Below are 20,193 nucleotides of genomic sequence, written 5' to 3'. Positions count from 1 at the left end.
ATAATTCTCAAGAAAGCAAAGAACAGTGAGATAACCCTTGGTAGCTTAGGCTGAAAAGGCAATAAACGTTTTGGATAGAGGTCTGAGAATAGAGAAGGTGAGAGAAGCTGCTCTGGCTCTAAAGGAAACAATGTTCTTACTAAAGTCCATACAATTCTTGCTGCATTTCCAGAGGTAACCAGTGAACATCATCTGTGTTTGCCACATGGGTGTCGGGCTTCACAAAAACACGACCCACAGAACTGGGTTCTGGTCACACACTACATACCTCCAATTTTTACAGTGAAGTCTTCTGCAACCATACAGTTACGAGCTGCAAGATCCCTGTGAACAAATTTTTTGGCATTCAGATAGGCCATGCCATCAGCAATCTCTGCAGCCATCTGGATCATTTCTCTCAGCATTGGTGGTGGACGACCAGGGTTATTCTACAATAAAGAAAGAAGGAGTAAACCTCAAATCAAGTTACTCTGTTGCATCACAGGCTCCCATCTCTCCTTGTCTTTACCTCAGCATCAGGTCTTAAGGAGCGAAGATAACTTTTCAAATCTCCATGTGCCATTAACTCCATGACCACCAGAGTAGGTTGCCCTTTGGAGACTACCCCAAGGAGGCGAACCTGGAAAATAAGCGAGGAATTCCCTCAAGGTTATGTCCAAACACACCTGGCAGGGTCCAGCTTGAAAAGGGGGCTTGTAGGAAAGGCAAAACCCCTGAAAAAGTGCTCAGACCAGCACTACAAAGCCTTGTCATGCTGAGAAGTTTTGAAAGAGCAAACATGAAATGATGCAGGCAGATGCGTTTTATGGAACATGACCTGAAAAGCTCTTTAAATCAACTGCTTCCACAGACTGGATGCTTTTGTCAGCTGAACATGAGGCTCTGAAAGCACTAAAGCACTATTAGTGACGGGACTTGCTGATCATCCGAGGCACCCCGTGGTGCTTACCACATGATGGCAGCTGAAGCCTTTCATCACAGAAGCTTCGTTTAAGAACTCGATGCGCTCGCGGAGGCTGGCTGATTCGTTCACGGTTTTCACAGCTACTCGAGTCTCCGGCTCTCCCTTCACTATGTCCTTGGCAATTCCTTCATACACCATCCCGAAGGAGCCCTGTCCCAGCTCTCGGAGGAGAGTGATCTTGTCTCGTGGAACCTCCCATTCGTCGGGGACATAGACTGTTGAGCAGAGGGAAATGTTTCTGAATTGAGCAACCATCTTTTGAAAGACCTTTCTGTAGCAGCCTCGTTCAGCACTGCCACAGGATACTATGGGTGTAAGACTAGAAAACCTCATGAAGACAATGCCAATCCCATATTGCTGCACTGTCTCAAAGGCCACCCAAGCAGTAAGTCAGTGCAGAAAGCCCTCACTGTTCTCACCATCGCTGGCGCTCAGATATTCAGGGTTAGAGGATGCGTAGAGTGGTCCAGTTGGTCCTTCCGTTTGCCTGGAAGAGACACAAACTCTTCAGCACATTTGCAGCCTTTGACACATCAGAAGGCAGTCTGATTAATTCCCAAAGCAGGCAGCAAATACAGACTGTCCCAGTTTCCAAAGGCACAGAACATCTCCTCAATGAAATTCATGTGTTGCAACCATTATCTAAATTAGAAAACAAACAGACTTCCTCCCAGAAGAGAAACAAAAGCTTTGGGGAGAAGTTTCACTTGTTCTGCTGAAAACAAGATAAAATTGCACTCACCTCTTTTTCACAAGCACATAAGCAGCTCCAATAATTCCAGCAATAATGATGGCAAAAATAATCGGCACAATTATAACAGCAATATTAGGCTGAGCATTCACTAAGAGAGAAAGGGAGAGATGGAGTTATTATACAGGTCCAAAATCCAAGCCTCTTCCTCAGAACCGCCCCCCTCCTCAATAAAGTGGAACAAACAGAAAACTAGAGGCTATTTTAGATACAGAACACATGGCTGGTCAGAATGAGACCTCATGAAGCAAAGCCACACATTTGTAAGTAATTTCAGTTTCTTGGAAGTCGATGTATAGCCAGTATTTTGTGACACCCCTCTGTTCTCTGTGCGCTGCTTGCTAAACCCGCATCCTCCCAAAATAACCTGGGTTTCTATCAGGAATTAAATACTGAAAATAAAATGAACTCACAGTAATCGGCCACATAAAAATAGGTGGGTTCTGTCCATGAGCCATTTCCAGCCAGTGATGTAGCTCGGATACGGACACTGTAGTTTCCAGGCTGCAGTCCACGGAGTTTACAGCCCTGCTCACTGGCAAAATGCTTACGGGACACGCAGTAGTGAGCTTCCTGAGGAGGAGGGAAGAGGAAGGCTGCACACTCTACCTCTGCAGTGACCCACAGCCCTGCAACAGCACCCAAGGATCTCTACCTCGCCTCCTTGTTTGGCAAACGTACACAAATAGAGCTTTCACATCCTCAGGGCTATTCCAATATAGTGCTTTGTCCTGGATTTGCATTTTACAGTTTAGTAGTTCACATTACAGTGAGCCATGTGCCATTTGCTGGCCTAGAGCTCAGCCCTGAAACCTGACCTGGGCTGGCAAGCCCTGCTGCCCACAGGCTGCTGGCATTCAGGGCTGCCCATCACAACTCTGCCTGCTGAAGGCTTTCTTCATTGCTCTAAACAACTTCAAGTTAGCCCTATGGTTTCTGTCCTTCTGTGAAACAAAATTCCTAAGAAAAAGCTCCATGCAGAAAGTTGGCAAACTGGATAAGCTTATTTGGCAAACTGGCACCACAGACTTTTATTCCTCTGTGTTGCCTCAGATAGACTTTTTGATGATATAAATTCACTAATGAAGTTTTATGTCACCTTGGTTCATGTACGAGGAAGCCAGAGAGGACAGAACACCATAAGCATGAGGGCTATTAAAGACTGAACAGTCCTGGACTCCCAGGTGGATCCACTTCTCCAAACGTGCTGTGCTAAGGAACAAGCAGGAATTCTCACCTCTGTCTCCCCAAGACGTCCATAATTCACTTCATACAGTACAATAAGACCATTTGGCTCCTTTGGTTCTTGCCACTTCAAATGCACGGTGTTTTTTTCAACCAGTTCATGCGTAACTGGACCAACGATGTCATCAGCCTTAGCTAGAACCAAGTTCATGATAATAATAGTTTTATTTCGTGTCTTCAGCAAAATTCAAAACTGCCAATACTTCATAGAATCACAGAATGGTTTGGATTGGAAAGGACCTTAAGATCACCCAGTTCCAACCCCCTGCCACAGGCAGGGACACCTTCCACTAGAGCAGGTTGCTCCAAGCCCCGTCCAACCTGGCCTTGAATGGTGCCATGGATGGGGCAGCCACAGCTCCCCTGGGCACCCTGTGCCAGCACCTCAGCACCCTCAGAGGGAAGAACTTCTGCCTTATATCTAACCTAAACTTCCCCTGTTTCAGTTTGAACCCATCACCCCTTGTCCTATCACTCCAGTCCCTGATGACGAGTCTCTCTCCAGCATCCTTGTAGGCCCCTTCAGATACTGGAAGCTGCTCTGAGGTCTCCGCACAGCTTCACCTCTCCAGGCTGAACAGCCCCAATGTTCTCAGCCTGTTTTCACATGGGAGGTGCTCCAGCCTCTGATCATCCTTGCGGCCCCCTGTGGACTCACTCCAACAGCTCCATGTTCTTCTTATGATGGGGACACCAGAACATATTATTCATCCATCATCCTTTCCTATCAGGACATACAGACAGCACCAGTCCTACACGATGTTTCTGTACTGCAGCTGGCTCCCATAGGAAAAGCAGCATTTTGAGATCAGCCACCAGCCCAAAGCAAAGCTCAGGAAGATAACTACCTTCTGGCATGGTCCTGGCACTGACATACGCTGCAACGCTGCATCGGGATTCCTGCGCATCGTGGTTACAGGCGTGGAGCTCAATGCGGTACCCAGTGAAATGCCGCAGGCCAGAGATCACCAAAGACTCTTTAGACTTCACCTTTTCAAAAGGTTTCTGCTCCTCTGCATTCTCCGACTGTGCTGCAGAATTGTTGGGAGAGGACGCGATGGTGGGTATCACCACAGTGGCATTTGCCACAGAGCCAAGGTCTCTTCGCTTTCTTGATGGCCTGTTGAGTAATACAGGTTACAATATTTGTTATAGTCAACATCAACACATTCACCTGAAAAGGAAGAGTTAAAACAAGACAGCTCAGAGAGTCACTGAAAACTCAAATTCAAGTCTTGCATTTGCAATGCAAGAGAGACTCAGCATTCTTCCTGCACAACCTCAAACAGGATAAAAGCCCCCCCCAAAATAAATCCAAGTCTTAAGTATTTTCTTGAGAATTCAGGTTCAAGATCCTCTCAGCTGAGCACAACTTTATCAGGTTGCCTCACAGGCACGCTGGACAGTGGTGTGATGCTTTGGAGTTCATCTCCTGCACATTCTAGCTCTGAGTAAGTGAGGCCATGCCACAGCCCCCAACTCCACTGACCTCAGATGTGCCACATGCTCCAAGCATCATAAACTTGCCTTTTTAAAGAGTAAGACCAGTTTCACAGCTCATTGGAATACATCTGCCATTCAGAACCCTAAGGCTGAATCCAGATAGATAGATAGGTATTTTTAACCTTTTCCTTACCAAACCCATTACGTTCCTTTCAACAGGCACATTTAAATCTCACTGATTCAGATTAGGTGTTAGTGGTGAGGTTTTGTTTAACCAAACACTGCCTCTCAAATCACTGCACAGCAGTTTTTTGCAGTTGTAAAACCAGAGCTGGCAGCGTGATCCTGTCAACTCCCCTGCTCCCGAGTGAGGAGCCAACTTCAGTGTCAGTTTGTCAGCACATAAACAGAGTAAATCCAACTGAATTAAGAACTATTCACAGATTTCATTTTCTTGGGAAAAAACCAAACAAACAGAACAAGCACCAAGCCAAAACTCCTCGTTCTAACACTTTATGTCCTGCCACATGTTCACCACAAGGAATTCCAGGTCGGGAGCTCACCACTGTGGTGGATCAGTAGTCGTATTGTGTCACACAAAAGGAATCAATGCCATTTGAAAACTGGACCATGTATTTTAAGGTGATGATGATCTTTTTTGCGTGTACACGTGCGTGCAGCTATTAAAGGGCACAAAGAGTGACCTGAGCTGAACCCACACTTGAGACATCTCTAGTCTCTAAAAATGTAACAAGCTGCTGAAGCAAATCTTTGCTGCTGAACTGAACTTTCCACTGCCGCCCTCTGAGAACCAGGCAAATGATTGGCCAACCCCAGCAGGGAGCTGTGTGGATCAGGGCTTTGACTGCAACCCCCAGCTCCATTCCCTCCTCCAACAGCAAACTCAACCAGCTGGAAAGCAGATTTGAAGATTTCCTCCAACTAAACATCAGGTTGTACCCAACAACGTAAGCACATTCATCCGCCTGATGAAAAAGCAGGATGCCAAAGGCAGGTTCAGCACAGCACATGATGGTTTGTAGTTTTCTCTTTCTCTAATCACTAATTAACTAATTCTGGAGCTGCTGTTCATCTCAGCTTTTGCACTGTTCTGAACAGTGTCCCCTAACAATAAGGCAGAGTTCAGAGCCCCTGGGCTGGGTCATGCCACCTTCCTCCTCTGGAATGATTCTTCACGGTCACGCAGAACCTTGTTTGGATGTCAAAGCAAAGCTACAGGCCTCTGTTAACAAAGTGTGGATTCAACTGTTCCCCCTGTTTAAGAAAATTTTGGCTTTCACAAGTAAAACAGTAATTCGAGCACTGATGCAGCACAGTAAAATGCAAGGAAAATGTCTTCCTTCTCAAGTAACAGGAAGCAAGAAAAACTTTTGAAGCTGTAATCCCCAATCTTCCCATATTTATTATCCTACATTTGCAGCAATCTGCCAGCCAAATTCCCTGCATTTTAAAACATTTGATGTTTTCCCATTGCTGTTCCAGTGCGATTTTCATTATGGCCATTTCAGTAGTCCCAATGACCCTCCCCCCGTGAAATACCAGATTCGGGTCTTGGTCATTCTGTAACTCACTAATACTTGTAACTGTATGAGTGTGTGTGACACAGAAGATGAAGACAAAGAGCAGAGAGAGATTGCTTTTTCTGCAGTAGTGATGCTGGAGAGCACATATTAAATTAAATCCTGAATAGCACCCATTTAGTTCCCCTCTACCTCTCAGGACTTTCACTACTTCTGAAATCTTTCCATGCTTTCCACAGAGTGATTGAAGGTTGGAAGGTACCTCCAGAGATTGTCTAATTTGACCGCCTCAAAGCAGGGGCAGCTAGAGCAGGTTGCTCAGGACCTCCTCGGGTCAAGATCTGAATACTTCCAAGGATGGAGACTCCACAACCTCCCTTGGCAACCTGTTCCAGTGGACAATCACCTGCTTGCTCCCATCTGTACAAAACTTGTTCCAATGGAAGAGCAAATAACAAAGGAAAGAAGAAACAAAGCATCAGCTTCTGATGGCCACTTTGCTCAGCTACAGAGGGAGGTGACAAAGGACATGGTGTAGAAATACCTGCTGGCTCTGTGGAGGTGGGTATGGCAAGAAGCATTTAGAAACTTCTAGTTTGCCTTGTCAGTGCCAGAGCAAATTAACCGATAAGACCTGTGACAGTATCTCCTGCAGTAGCTAATCAACCATGTGCACAGGGGAAGGAACAGCTTCTGTGGTTTCCAGAGGGGTTCTCAACAAGTCAGGCGAGATCAGATCTGGACTAAGGCAGAGTGTGGCAGATCCTCATACAGACTGGATACTGCACAGGGATCAGATAGCTGGGAACAGCACAGGAGGAGAAAAACGGCACATGAAAAACAAGGAGAGAAGACATCGGGTGAGTGACTTCTCAACTGCTCTGTCCTGCTCCCTGCCATCTCATATTCCCTGCTGGCCTCATCTGTGAGATTCCTCCTGGTGACTGGCAGAAGGCTTCTCATCTCAAGGGGAGTCCACGCAGTACCTCAAGAGAGGTCAATAAACTATCAGGAGCCACATAAAAGCACCTGAAGTAAAACAGACATCATGCTCAGCTGCCAGGCTCTAGCCAGGCTGCCCTGTGAGCAGGCAATAGGCACAGTATTCACAGGAAATCCAATTCCAGTTTACGCTGTGACAGTCTGGAACCTGTCGGAAAAGACGAGCAGGATGCATGTTAGCAGGAAGGTATCTTTACTGCTGACTTAGAACAGCAAAAGGGGCTTGCATTAAGAGGATTAGTTAGCCTAGGGAAATGGAGATTTCTTCCTTAGCTGGCTGACAAGGTGGCACATCCTGGTGGTTGGTTTCTTCCTAAAATACATACCCCATAAACTGGCCTGAGAAGCATCCTGGGCTGGCTGCACAATACAATGGGGAGAAAAAGATAAATCAAATACATAAAAATGAGATTGTCAGAATTGTTTGCCTACATCAAAAGGAGTTTGGCTTTTGTACAGGTCTTGGTTCTCCTCTGCTTTTGAATATGACGTCCTGGTGTCATTTTGCACACTGGAACTTGACCTGATCAACACTAAATAAATGAAACAACAACAGAAGTGACTCTGCGCAAGTCTCCATGTGACAACTGCAGGCACCAACCCAGGCTCACAGGGAAGACACTGTCTAATACACGCTCCATAATAAATGCTCAGTGCAGCTTTTGTCAAGTGGCTGCAAATAAATGTTTATTAGCTAAGGGCAGTAAGAGAAGAATAAATTAAGAGCCCAAAATGCATGACAGTGAAGAGGGTAAATGGTTACAGACTCTAACCTGACTCCCAGCGCTTCCTCTGTAAGTTGCATATGAAGTGTGAAGACATTCAACACCACTTAATGTGACACTGTGTGTGCCATTCAAAACAGGACATTCACCACCCACTGCAGCTGCATTCCTCATGGTATTGCAGGTATTTCCCAGACTAAGTGCAAGGAAGACCGCAAATACCGCGCGAAAGGACAAGGCTGTGGCACGGGAAACTTCCCTGTTTCTTTTCCTTTCTTTTCCACTGGATGAAAAGCCAGACCACAGAATTTTAAGACAGAAAAAAAAAATTAGCTATTTCTGGCACCAACCAAGTTTAAATGAGCTGCAGGCATATAGCTATTGGTTAAAGATTCCCACTTTAGTCCCAAGCCGAGGAGAATTCAGAGGTGGGAAATAAGACCAGGACCTTCCAAATGTGTAATAACATCAGCTGTAGGTGCTCAGCTCTCACCAGTTCTGACACCTGTGGTTCAGCTGGACTAGACAGGCTCACGGAAGCCCAGAGACCTGCAATATAGCCATGTCCAGCCCAATTTTTGTTTCATGTTCAATTACGTTTCCTACCCTTAACCACCAGGTTTATTCTATTTATTATATATTGTTTGATATTCGTACCTGGGGACAAAAACCTCATTGTGAAGGTAGTTCTCAAATGTCTTGCGGAAAGCAGACTCTTCCAGCTCCTTTTGTATCTGGGAGTCTGTTTTAGGACAGGAGCAACATTCTCCGCTGACATCCTCATTTTCACTTTGATTATACTTCTGAGGATCTTCAGATTCAAAAGGAGGAGACCACGTCCTTGAAGGCAGTTTTAATCCTGTGGATAAAACAATTTTAGTAGCACTCATGCTTGACATGGCAGAAGCAGATGTTTGATCCTACAAGGATCCCAAACAAGTGTACACAAGATTCACAGCACATTTGGGCACCCTGAGCTTTCACATCCAGGGCGTGAGCAGCTTTCCCATTTTTATGGCAGGCCTTTGATTCGAGACTGCTATTTCTGAAATGGAGCTCAGATGCTGCTGTAGGCAAAGTTCTACCCCAGCTCATCTCAGTTTAGGTAACACAGAGCAAGAAGCAGGTGAGATTTTGGGAGGCCTCAGTGAAACTCTTCTGACATAATTCCCCAACAGGCACAGGATGCCTTCCAAACTTAACTTGGCCACTCAGAGAGAAATACATACTCACCTTTTAAGCAGTAATCAAGTTCATAAAGCTCACTATCTTCTGCCTGCTGCTGCCAGAACACCAGGTAGTGCGTGATGTTTCCATTGGGCTCTGAGGGTGGCTTCCACTTCAGAATGATTTGCGATGAAGAGTTGGAAACAGATATTGGATCTAATGGGACTGATGGAACTGTGAGGGTGGGAAAAGAGACAGAGGTCACTTCCACAGCTCTGCAAGAGCTTGACAGAACAAGGGACAAACACAGGCAAGTTTCCATTTCTATGGGAATAACCACTCTTCTCCACAGGAGGTCCACTGACACCCAACAGTCCTGCAGGAGGAGGCACCAGCATGCACACAAGCTCTTACACATGGCCCATGAGCCTGACAGCAGAAGGGCATGTTGGTATCATCTCCCATGCAGGGAAGCAAGCATTTGTTTAGGAATACCCTCCTACCACAGTAGAGCTGCAATAGCAGTGGAAAGTTTCATGGATATGGGACTATCCTGACTACCAGGCAGGAGACCATTTCAGTCTATTTTACTTTCTCATTTCCAAGGCAACATTAATTTAATGATACTGACCAGTGGCGTTGGTCTGCACGTAGATGATTTCACTCTTTGCACCATAAGTTCTTCGTTCATCTGAGAAGGTGACCAGGGTTTTAACAAATACAGCATACTGTGTCCATGGCTTTAAACCCCTCAGGAGCCAGCCTGGCTGGGCCTGGGCTTTGGGCTCATTTGACCTTGGGGGTGGGTCAACATCCACAACTGTCCAGCTATTTGATCCACAGGCGTCTTGGCCATCAAACTCCGTCACATTTTGGTATGGACTTCAGGGAAAAAAAACAAAAAGAAGAAAGAAAAGCCTGAAATTAACAAAATCCTATTTCAAGCTTTTAAAAACATCTCTAAAGACATTACTAGAAGTTATAATCCTCCACCCTTCAGAGAAAACATAACCAACTCATTGTATGTATTCTGAAAACGAAGCACAGGGAGCTTCGCAACCCAGTCTCCTAACATCACCACCATTCCACAGACGATCCCAACAGCTAAATCCAGGCTAATTATTTTCAGCTTTATGAAAATCAGTTTGGTAAGCTTAATTCTAAAAGAATTCCCACCTCAAAGGGAATAATAAAAACCTCAACATCCCATGGAGATAGTGGGGAGATGATAAACTACATGGTTAGAGTATGTATGTCTAGAAGGGTTGGAAGAACTAATAGTTGGATTGTTCTTGCATGAGGAATTTTGGCTGCACAGAACTCAGTAACTCATTGATTTTAATGAACACTTTAATATAAGGGTAAGATCAGAAACTGCAGTGTAGGAGCCAGACAGTCATAGAGACTAAATAGCTATGCCTACAGCAGGTTTAATATCTACTCTTCCATGCCAGCTGCTGTGTGTGGAAGCCCAGCATGGTGATTCTTCTGTAACTTAATGGTGGATCACTTACGCTTCTTTGTAAAACAGCATAAATCCCAGGAGATCACGGAAATCCGGAGGCCAGTACGGCTCCCACTTCAACAGGATCTTGTCATGAGAAGTTCTAATGGAGGAAAACTTCAGCAATTCATTTTCACCTGAACCAAAAGAGAAGCAACAACAGTTTCGTTAATGCTAAAACAAATAAAGGATTCTAGTTTTAATTCTCTTTTCTCCACAGACAACTATAAGAATGGTGGCATTAAGAGCTGCTCACCAAAACCTGGTCTTACTTCAATGCTATTTCTGCCTTTATCCAGGGGTTTGAGCTGATGACCTCCTAAGGTTCCTGCCAGCTTTAAGTTTCCTGTGGTTTTATGGAAGTGACCCTGTAGTCTGGTTGAACTAAGTGAGAAAGTAAGTGGAAAATCTAAAGGCAACATATTTAAAATTCATGATGATCTACACAGCTGAACCCAGTAATAAGGTTTGCACAGAAGGCAGACGCTACAAAAATGAAGTGTATGAATTCCCAGCCTCGCCTGGAGCAGTGTGGTCCCTTTGCATGCTGGAGGGAAGAACAACAAACAGTTGTAGGAGGATCGAGTTTTGAGGCTCAAGGGACCCATTAGGATATGGTGTGCCCAAGCAGCCCGAGAAGGACAAACTGTGTAGCTCTGATTGGATTAACCATCCCTGCAGTAGCTACACAAGGGAGGATGAATGCTCACTTCACTGGCACCACATCCAGAACAAACAAGGGTGCCTTTTTTCGGTAAACAGGATGTTACCCATGTGAAAGCTCAACTTGAAAAGTAAAAGCAAACAAAAAGCCAAACACAGCAGCAACCTGTGGTCTGAGGTGGGGGGTGGCACAGGCAACAGCTCAGCAAGAGTGGAGATAAAGCTGGCAAAGAGAAGTGCAACCATCTCTTACAGCTGCTTCCAAACGAAACAACCAGCTAAAACAACCCAGGAGCTGCTCACAATCACACAACAGAGCTGGGTTTGAACCCCAAATCCAGGCTCATCCCCAAATGTAGGAAGAGTTTTTTAGTCTCGTGGGAGGAGATGACCTTTACAGGTAGCTCCTTCACTCTGCCCAAGCTAGAGCTGCGATGTATGCCTCTATGCAGGGGTTTACACTGGCACTGACAGCTTTTGGGTAGGAAATCATTATGTTCCCTTCTCTCCGCTGTCCTGGCATAGATGCATGTGCTGATATGCGGCAAACTGTATCAGGAAACCGATTCATCTGAAACACCTTCACCTTTCAAAAGTCTGTTCACAAATAACTGGATCAGCATAACAAGGGCAGAATTGGGGAAGGGGTTGTTTGAGCAGTGCTGGCACCAAATACAGAGAAACAGTGCAGCCACAGGATGATCTAAGGTGCATGGCAAGCTGGGGAAAGAGCAAGGAACTGAAATGCAAGGAACTGAAATCATACTTCAGTTAATGCTGGGGCTCTTGGTGGTGATACCTGCTTAAGCATCTCATATGTACGCATGTAAAACTCTGTAGGGCTGGGAAATAAAGCAAGGAAGAGAGATGACATAAGCTAAAACCAACCAACTTTTTACCTGATTACATCTACCATTTGGTTCACCGTGCAGCCCGTTAAGAGTTATACTGGCACAAACAAGGAAAGGGGATTGTGTGTGGCATAGAATGGGAACAAACAGCAGGGCTGGGGGTGCAGAAGGGATGTACTTATTGCTGCCAAAATAAACGTCCACAAAACTACATCTTCAGCAGCACAACTTTAGTTAGAGCATAAAGCAACACTGCGTGTCTGCTTCTCAGCCATGTTGATACAGGCATAGCCTTATCGCTGTTCTTGAAGAAAGCTGTGAGCTTAAAAACCTCTGAGAAGCCTAACAAGTGCTGGAAAACCATTTCTGACTGTTGTCATAGCAATTCCCTCCCATGGCTCCAGAGATGGGTGGAAATCCTGTTTCTCTGCTGTTTATGCTGTGGCATACTGTCGCCTCCTGACATGGGAAATGAAGATTCTGACCATTAATGAGGTACTCAGCAGTAACACAAGGCCCCAGCCTGGACTGAGGTTATGTTGTGCTAAACTCTTCAAAAAGCCACAATACACTTAACCCTGGAAAACTCACAGCTGAGCACACAAGGAGCAAACTTCTGAAGATCAAAGTTGGCACGGTAGGGGCATGGCCAGCTGGAGAACCCCTAAGTACTTCTACTCATAGCATATTGACAGTGCTGCTGCAGTGCACATGGCAAGTGCAAGTCTGGTGATTCACCAAAGGGACAAGGACAGTCCCTGGAAAAACATCCTAGGCTAGGCTGAGAGAAAGAAGAGTATGAGGTAAGTAAGACAGAGGGAAAAGAAAAGGATGCAAGTCTCACTGCATTCTCAGGCTTCCTTACATGAAGCTTGATCCCCATTCGTCTTCAGGGCTATGTCATTCCTTTCCTGACGCCCCTTAGTCCCAGAGATCTCCTCCATCTTGTGGATTTCTGACAAACACAGTTTGGGATTATAATGGAAGAAGAGTTTGCCTCGTGCAATAGTGAGGTTGTGCTTACTCCAGTCCCAGAGCTGGCGAAGATTCTGGTTATCCAAGGCATAAAATGAGTAATTCCTGAAAGCAGAGAATGAAAATGTAGATTGGGAGGGGATCCACTGAAAATGCTATTTTCCTCATGCACTGATCCAGACATCAAAGACAAATGAAGGCAAACTACTCTGCCTGGTAGGCATGAGCCACGAGCAAAGGAATGTTTAAAAATAACTCGGGAATTGTTTACCAATACAACTCACCCCGACAGCCCTGACACTCCTTATACCTGAAAGCATTAAAATAAAGTAGCTTTTGAAAGAACTCACCCGGCTTCCAGTGTTTCTCCTCTAATCAGATGTAGTTTACGGAAAAAAGAAAGAGAAACCAAGGCATAAGACCGGCGAATTTTTAGGTAACCTGAGATTTCTTCTATCAAGCCAAGATTCGCTTCTAGCTCAGCTGCTATGTTATCTATGGAGAGGAAAACATCGGGTTAAGTTTTCTGATCTCACAAACACTGATACAAAGCCCAAACATATCAAATAGAACTACTGTACATTATTTCATAAGACCTTCCAAAAATGAGTTAGCAAAAAAACCCCAAATGAACATCACAAAACCTTTTGCTTTGTAGTTATTTTTCTGATTCATGTTAAAATTCAAAGTGGTCAAAGCAAAGGAAAAATACCCAAGCTCATGGATAGCTTCATTTTTACTGCTCCAACATCCAGTCCTGCCTAATCCCTTACTCCTGAAGAACTTACTTCCTCCACGGATATTTATTACTAAGCTTCCATTAACAACCGTGCAGCCGCGGAGCTCCTGGGCCGATGTCACCGAATCGATTGTCTTCTCCTTCCCATAGTCACAAACCTTTGGGCAGGGCCCTGCGCAGGGGGTGCAGTGCAAGCTGCAAAACAAGAGAGCCCGGAATGCAGATGTGATGCAGAATGGCACCCAGGGTGTCCCCAGCAATTTGCAAAAGCACAGTAATCAATTCAAAGCAACAGTGTCCTAACAATCTGCCATGGGATTCACTTGCAGCGAGCAGCACGCAGCTCTGAGAACTCCAAATAAGTGCTGATAATTCTTTAAACTATCATTTCCATGTTTCAAACATTACCATTTTGTCCTTTCCAATGTAAGAGAAACCAGAATGAAGCAATTTTGGTCATTTTGAACAGACCATGCACCACGACGCTGCTCAGTGCTATACACACCAGAGCTTTCAAAATCAAGAAACCCAGGCCCAGTCTCCATCCCAAGATGATTATGAACCACACATACAATTGATGAGTGGAGCTGCCCATTCATCTGGGAATCCTCTGATTAAGGACTGTACATAGAGTTACTTGAAAAAAAAGGCAAGCAAGCATGTGCTTTGTACTCTGGGGAAATACTTCTTCAATAGCAGTAAGATGACTGCTTGCCCTGGTCACACCACCACAAGAACGTGTTCCCAACTAGTTCAGAGAAAGGGATGCTCTAGGAAAAGCATAGAGTACTGTTGTGAGGTCCTACTGACAGCACCCTGGAACAAACATAGGAGGGAGGCGATGGGTGCTGTTACACAAGCAGCAGATCTACTTCGTGGGCTGCTAAATCATTCTTTTGAAAAGCAAAACAGGACCCAGAATAAAAAGTCCTGTTAGAGTGAATTCCCTGAAATTACTATGGCAGGAGCAAATACATGCGAGCACAAAGCTACCAATATTCATAGGAAATCTGACTCATCACAATATATAATGTTATTGTGGGACAAACAAAAAGGTTTTCAGTGATAAACAGCTCAGCCACATAAATGATTTAATTCCTTTGTCGAAAACCCTGGGAATAGGCAGAACGGCTGTTCCCTGCTTTGATTTGTGCTACACTTGTTTGTTACATTGTCCATTTATGTCTGGCACAGCTTGAACCTTCTCAGTGAAAGTAATTACAGGGACGAGAGACAGATATTCTGAGAATGATCCACTCAAAACATGCTATGCTCTTTTTCATTACACACGACTTCTCCCTATTCTGCTTAATAGCAAGGCTCTCTGGTCTGAGGTCAGCTTTGGAGGGGAAGCAGGGCTACTAAAAACTCTCTGTTGCCCATCGCCCTTGTCCCACTCGATTACAAAAGACCTTTCCGAATTGAGGTTACCCCTCTTGCTTGTCCTGTCTCTCAATCTCCCTTTCTCCCTTTTTCCACACCTGAGAAGAAACAAGGGAAGCCAGGGAAAGAATAAGCTACCGGCACATAGCAGGTAGACCTGTCTGCTTTTAATGGCTTGAATTAGCAAGGTATTAGTTTACAAATCATATTAAAGTAGACCAGGTAATCATCACAGGCTCTCCAAGGCCGGAAACTTTCTTGGTTTTGACAGAGAACACAAACCCTGTGTCCGAGAGAGAGGAAAGCACAGTCCAGAAACAAGAGCCTGCTTTCTTTACCTGCAGACACTTGTACTTACTTGCTGGAATTCATGATGTACCCCGATGGGCACTCGTGAACACATTCATTGTTGTGGATAACGTGACAGCCCGACTCCCGGGCATTCTTGCATTTGTTGTGCAGCTCCTGGCAGAAGCTGAAGGTCACACATCGCCACCCCTCAAAGCGGTAGTAACCGGGTGGGCAGGTGTCCACGCATCTGCCTTCCAGGTAGAAGTTGCGGCAAGCCACGCATTTCTCGGGGTTGTTGGGCTCTGTGCAGTCCCCGAGACACTCGCTGTGGCAGCACTGACCATCAGAGGTGCAGCCCTGGGACTTGCAGGCAGGTGGACAAACTGTGAAAAGAGGAGAGCAAATGAGCATCGCAAGCCAATGATGACCATGAAGGCTTACAAGCAACGACACTTTATCCTGCTTGGTTTGGCAACCTGCTTTTCAAAGAGGCATCCATGAAGCGCAGGCATCTGCCTCATCTTCACTTTTCAGTGCAAGTTCCAAATGTTAGTAACTTTTTGGAAGCGTTATCATTCACCCTCACAATTCGTTAATGTTCATCTTCAAAGAGAGAAAACTGAGTTTTCCTCTTCTCTGAGTCCAGCCCTACAAGGCTCCCAGGAGAGCTTCAGTGACTCCCACATTATACCTGAAGCCCAGAAGCAATGAGTCTCTACAAGGAGAGCTTCCCAGACTGGGAGAGCCAGTTTCAGACAGAAGATTCTAGTTTCTTAGATTAAGAAACTAAGTTTCCCATAACAATGCTGCAAATACTGCATGTCCAGCAACACTTCTTCAGCTCTATCAGGATTTGCTTCCTGTCTGCCTATCAACCTGTCACTGCTTTTCCCAGAGGAAACCTGCTGCCCTGCCAACCCAACGCAAGCTCTTTGGTGACCCTCCCATCAAGCCCAAAAAGAACGGCCCCCACGAGTGTTACTGCTTGAGGTTTTTATGGTTTACTTTTTAACTACCTATTACTTAGTGCCTCACAATACTTTTAATGAGTGGTTTGGGCTTTGAAATAGAAACCAAGAGGCAGCATAGCTCAGAGCAAACACCATGACTAACGCTGAGCAAGGAGCCAGAGGGGAGGCTGAGCAAACTCAGAGCAGCTCTGAAGGGAAGGACAGTCCTGCTCCTCCACTACTCAGCACCTTCACACTCAGCCTTAATGGTTCAAATGAGGCTGAACCAAATAAATCCAACTGCTTAACCCAGAACATGCCACAAGACTTCAAGTCAGGAAAGATACAACAAAGCTGAGATCACCACAACATGAGCAAGCACCAAAGCCAAGTACTGCTTTGATGCACCCACTTAAAGAGCAGGAGGAAGAACTTTAGGTGAAGGATGGGGGACACAGGCCTGGATTTATCCCCGTGGTTTCAGACCATCTTTGGGCTACAGCTATGAATGGCCAAGACACAGATCAAGACATCACATTCTTCTCACCACACAGGAGGGTTTTGTCCGAGGGCACAGCTGAACGGCTTCCGATGTCCTGCCCAAGTCCCCTCAGGGGTAAGTCCTCCTGTGACCAGTGCTGGCCAGATCAATTAACTCCACACTGAATTAACACCATCTGCCTCAAAATCCCCTTCCACCATGCTTCACCCCATGTTAAAGGATTGCAGAATTAAGTGTGTTAAAGTGGTTAATGCCATTCTTGGAATAAGCAGCAGTAGCTGCAGTAGGTGGGACAGTAAAGATGAGCAACCTCTGCTTTGTTCCAGCCTGATAAATCCTTTGAAGAAACATGAAATGGGTAAGGTTGAAATTCTATCACAAGGTCAATTTAACCTCAAGGATCTTCCTGCTTCCACATCAGTCATTCACTGCAGGTATTTTCTCTGTGTATCTCTCAGGATTCATCCAACAACAAACACAAGAGTGTATTTCATATTCATCTTCTTTAATGCTGACCAACCTTTTGCCCTTTTCTAGCAATAGGTCCCATTTTGTGAGCCTCTCACAAATACTAATTGATGGAAATGCAACAGCCAAATGGAAGCACCTGATTAGATGAAACATAAAAGGAGAATCTTGCTTTAAAAGCATGGTTACACATTCTTTACCAGCTCACAGATGGATCACAAGCCTGCAACAGATGTCACGGCTGCAGTTTATTGGAAATACTGGCAACAGAAAAGACACAAGACAGAAAATTCCAGAATTTAGCCCAAAGCACTATCAAACTTATTAATTCCAGTCTAAAATATCAAGCTTTATGGGTGGGGGAAAAAGCCTGGGCTATTTCTCACACACTTCCCCACGTGTGCTCAGTGAGCACTGACATCCTGACATCTCACAGGGATGACTTCTACACTCTCTAGTCCCCTGCAGTGGGTCAGCATGCAGCTGGGAAGTCAAATGCTCCACAAACACACATGTGGGAATAACTTGTGTAAGCTGAAGGGGGAGTGCTGGCAGCACACGCCAGTGTTCATCATCTATGCTCCCTCCAAAAGGCTCTTTTCCCGGCTGTTTCATGCTGAAGAATGACAAGGTTGCTGTTAAAAGACAACTCAAGGAGTTGTGGAGCAGAAAATGTGGAAAGGTTGGTCCCCATGCAAAGCACCCCCTAACACATGTGCGACATGGTCTAGTGTGAGGCATCCCTGCCCATGGCAGGGGGTTGGAACCAGATGATCTTAAGCTCCTTTCTAACCCAAACCATTCTATGATTCTGTGATTCTATGGCACCTATTTCACATTATGCCACGCTATTATTTCTTTGAATTTGTCATGGAAACCAATCTTCAAAGTCCTGTGGCTATTTACACATTTTGAACTCAGCTGCAAGTATTCACAGGGCAGAAACTGTTGAAGTTCTCAACTCTAAAGGTTTTTAGAAGATATAATTAAACTATTTTTAAACTGTTCTTAACGTCTCTCTTTCCTGTTCTACAAGCTTTTGATGTCTAAAAGACAGCTCTGAAGCGAGCAAAGCAGCCAAGGCAATCTTTTTTCCATTAAGCCCTCAAGACCAGAAATTGTCAATCATTACTTTGTGCAAATCCCTATTACGTATGCTCCTGAATCGATGTTGTCTTGACATTATCAAGTATGCATGCTAGAAAGCACCTGGAAGTCATGTAGAAACCTTGCCAGTGCATCTCCACTACTGCTTCTTATAACTATTACTACAGCATCCAAGTTATGTGACTCTGGATGGGTCAGATGGGGGTTTTGGGGCTTGTTTTTCTGCCACATTACGCTTTCACTGCAGGAAAACACTGAACAGGTTTGTGCTGACCAAGTGCACCTCATGACCCCATCATCATTGAGGTCTGCAGACTCCAATCACTGCTGTCAGCTCACGCAGATTGACCTCTATCACAATGAGACGGCACTTTAGGGGGCTGTGGCATGGCCTAGTACACACTGAGGATGCACAGGATGCGCTTAGACACAGCATCTATACAGCCCCAGCCTCTGGTTGATGCTGTGGAACTTTGGGACAATGCGGTGCCTCTACCTTGGCATAGGGAAAGAAGTCAGGTCTCTGCATTCCTCATGGAAGAGGAGAAAGTCAAAATGCAACTTCATAAATCCTCATTAGAATCAAGGGAACAGCTGTTTTGGGGTGGGGGCAGAAGCCCTCACACTGTACCATCGAAGCTGCTGCAGGAAAAAGCGTTTCAGCACCGACACCAGAGCAAAGCTGCTCATCACGGCCACAAAACCTCTTCATCAGATCTTTAAGAATGGGACTTCCAAAGTCCCTGTCCCAAAGACGACAAACAGCAGAATGCTTAACTGATCTGCCCCGGCTGGGGGAAAAACAGAGGTTCAAACCTGTTGTTCCAGGGGTGAATAAATATTTAACTAGCTAGCTAGAGTGGCTCCAAAGACTTAGGAAACAATGCATTTTACAAACCTTTCTGATTATAGATTCAAACTGACATTTCTTCATGCTGCTGAGGCCCAGCTTGGGGGGATAAAAGGCAGCAGAGTCAGTGCAAAGGAATTTTCATCTCTCTGGATCGCTCCAATTGTTTCATCACTTCCCTGTGCTTCAGGTGCAAACAAACACACACTGATACTGTAAACATATGAGTCAACACAGGTAACCAGGAGATCCGTATTTCACAGGCAAGTCAATTAAGCATTCGGCTGTTCGGTTAACAAACACTTTGCATACTGAAGTATGAATAAAACCATTTGTGTCAGGTTCTGTTTCTTGCTTTCTGCGAATAAAAAACCAGCAGTGAATTGTCAGAAAAAGAGAAAAATAAAATAAAGAGATAAAAATCACCTGGGGTAAGTTTTGCTGTTCTTTTGGGATCCTCTGTCACAGGATGGGTTTAAATAGCAATGTTCTGGGTGAGCTGAATTCACTGTTCAAACGGATGGTGCTTTGGGTACGATAAGAGGTAAAGAGTGTGTTAAGAAGAAATTCTAACCCATATGTATGAACATAAGATACCGCATATATGTCTCTGTAAAGACAGATGCTCCCACATGGTTCAGGACTGATCTGGCATGAACTAAAGTGATGTTTCCACCTTGCAATCACAAGCCCCATCCATGGCAACGTGAGTCAGCAGAGGCAGCCCTGGCTACCACAGGTCCTCTTGGCTAAGCAGGGCCACCAGCCATATCCTGACCGAGCCAGAGGCACAGAGCAAACTCGCCTTGCACCACCAGGTCCCTTTTCCTGAATTACACAAGCTGTTATTTTCATTACAGACAAGGCAATTGGGAGGCTCCAGATCCAACGAAGTCCAGGACAGAAAACATCTGCGGCAGGAGAACCGCCCTCAACCTCAGCCAATGCATTTGCTGCCTGCACAGGGAGGCATCCAACTGCTCAGCTATCTGCACAAGGCAAACACTCCTTAACCCCTTGCCAGCTCCCCAGACAAGCCCTCACCTCCCACCAGTAGCCCACGGTGCCACTC

At 45.3% G+C, this 20,193-nt stretch overlaps 1 protein-coding gene across 6 annotated transcripts in view; it reads right to left on the bottom strand.

Annotated features, from left to right (window-relative positions):
- INSR (insulin receptor) overlaps positions 1-20,193 on the bottom strand; it is a 53,915-nt gene that overhangs the window by 8,529 nt on the left and 25,193 nt on the right. For all 6 annotated transcript variants that reach the window (XR_013958448.1, XR_013958449.1, XR_013958450.1 and 3 more), the window contains exons 3-18: positions 15,312-15,627; positions 13,620-13,765; positions 13,182-13,326; positions 12,722-12,936; positions 10,353-10,479; positions 9,470-9,720; positions 8,905-9,072; positions 8,329-8,530; positions 3,809-4,080; positions 2,953-3,095; positions 2,129-2,288; positions 1,707-1,806; positions 1,384-1,451; positions 950-1,179; positions 509-619; positions 269-428 (exon numbers count right to left, since the gene is read on the bottom strand). Coding sequence is in view for 1 of the 6 variants with exons in the window: in XM_080633886.1 (XP_080490012.1) it covers positions 269-428; positions 509-619; positions 950-1,179; positions 1,384-1,451; positions 1,707-1,806; positions 2,129-2,288; positions 2,953-3,095; positions 3,809-4,080; positions 8,329-8,530; positions 8,905-9,072; positions 9,470-9,720; positions 10,353-10,479; positions 12,722-12,936; positions 13,182-13,326; positions 13,620-13,765; positions 15,312-15,627 (2,814 nt within the window). In the remaining 5 variants the exon portion in view is untranslated. The remainder of the gene's footprint in view (positions 1-268; positions 429-508; positions 620-949; positions 1,180-1,383; positions 1,452-1,706; positions 1,807-2,128; positions 2,289-2,952; positions 3,096-3,808; positions 4,081-8,328; positions 8,531-8,904; positions 9,073-9,469; positions 9,721-10,352; positions 10,480-12,721; positions 12,937-13,181; positions 13,327-13,619; positions 13,766-15,311; positions 15,628-20,193) is intronic.

Source organism: Psittacula echo (genome assembly GCF_963264785.1).
Source record: "Psittacula echo genome assembly, chromosome: 24".
In the NCBI taxonomy this organism is placed as follows: Eukaryota; Metazoa; Chordata; class Aves; order Psittaciformes; family Psittacidae; genus Psittacula; species Psittacula echo.
This window is presented reverse-complemented; position numbering and strand designations above follow the sequence as displayed.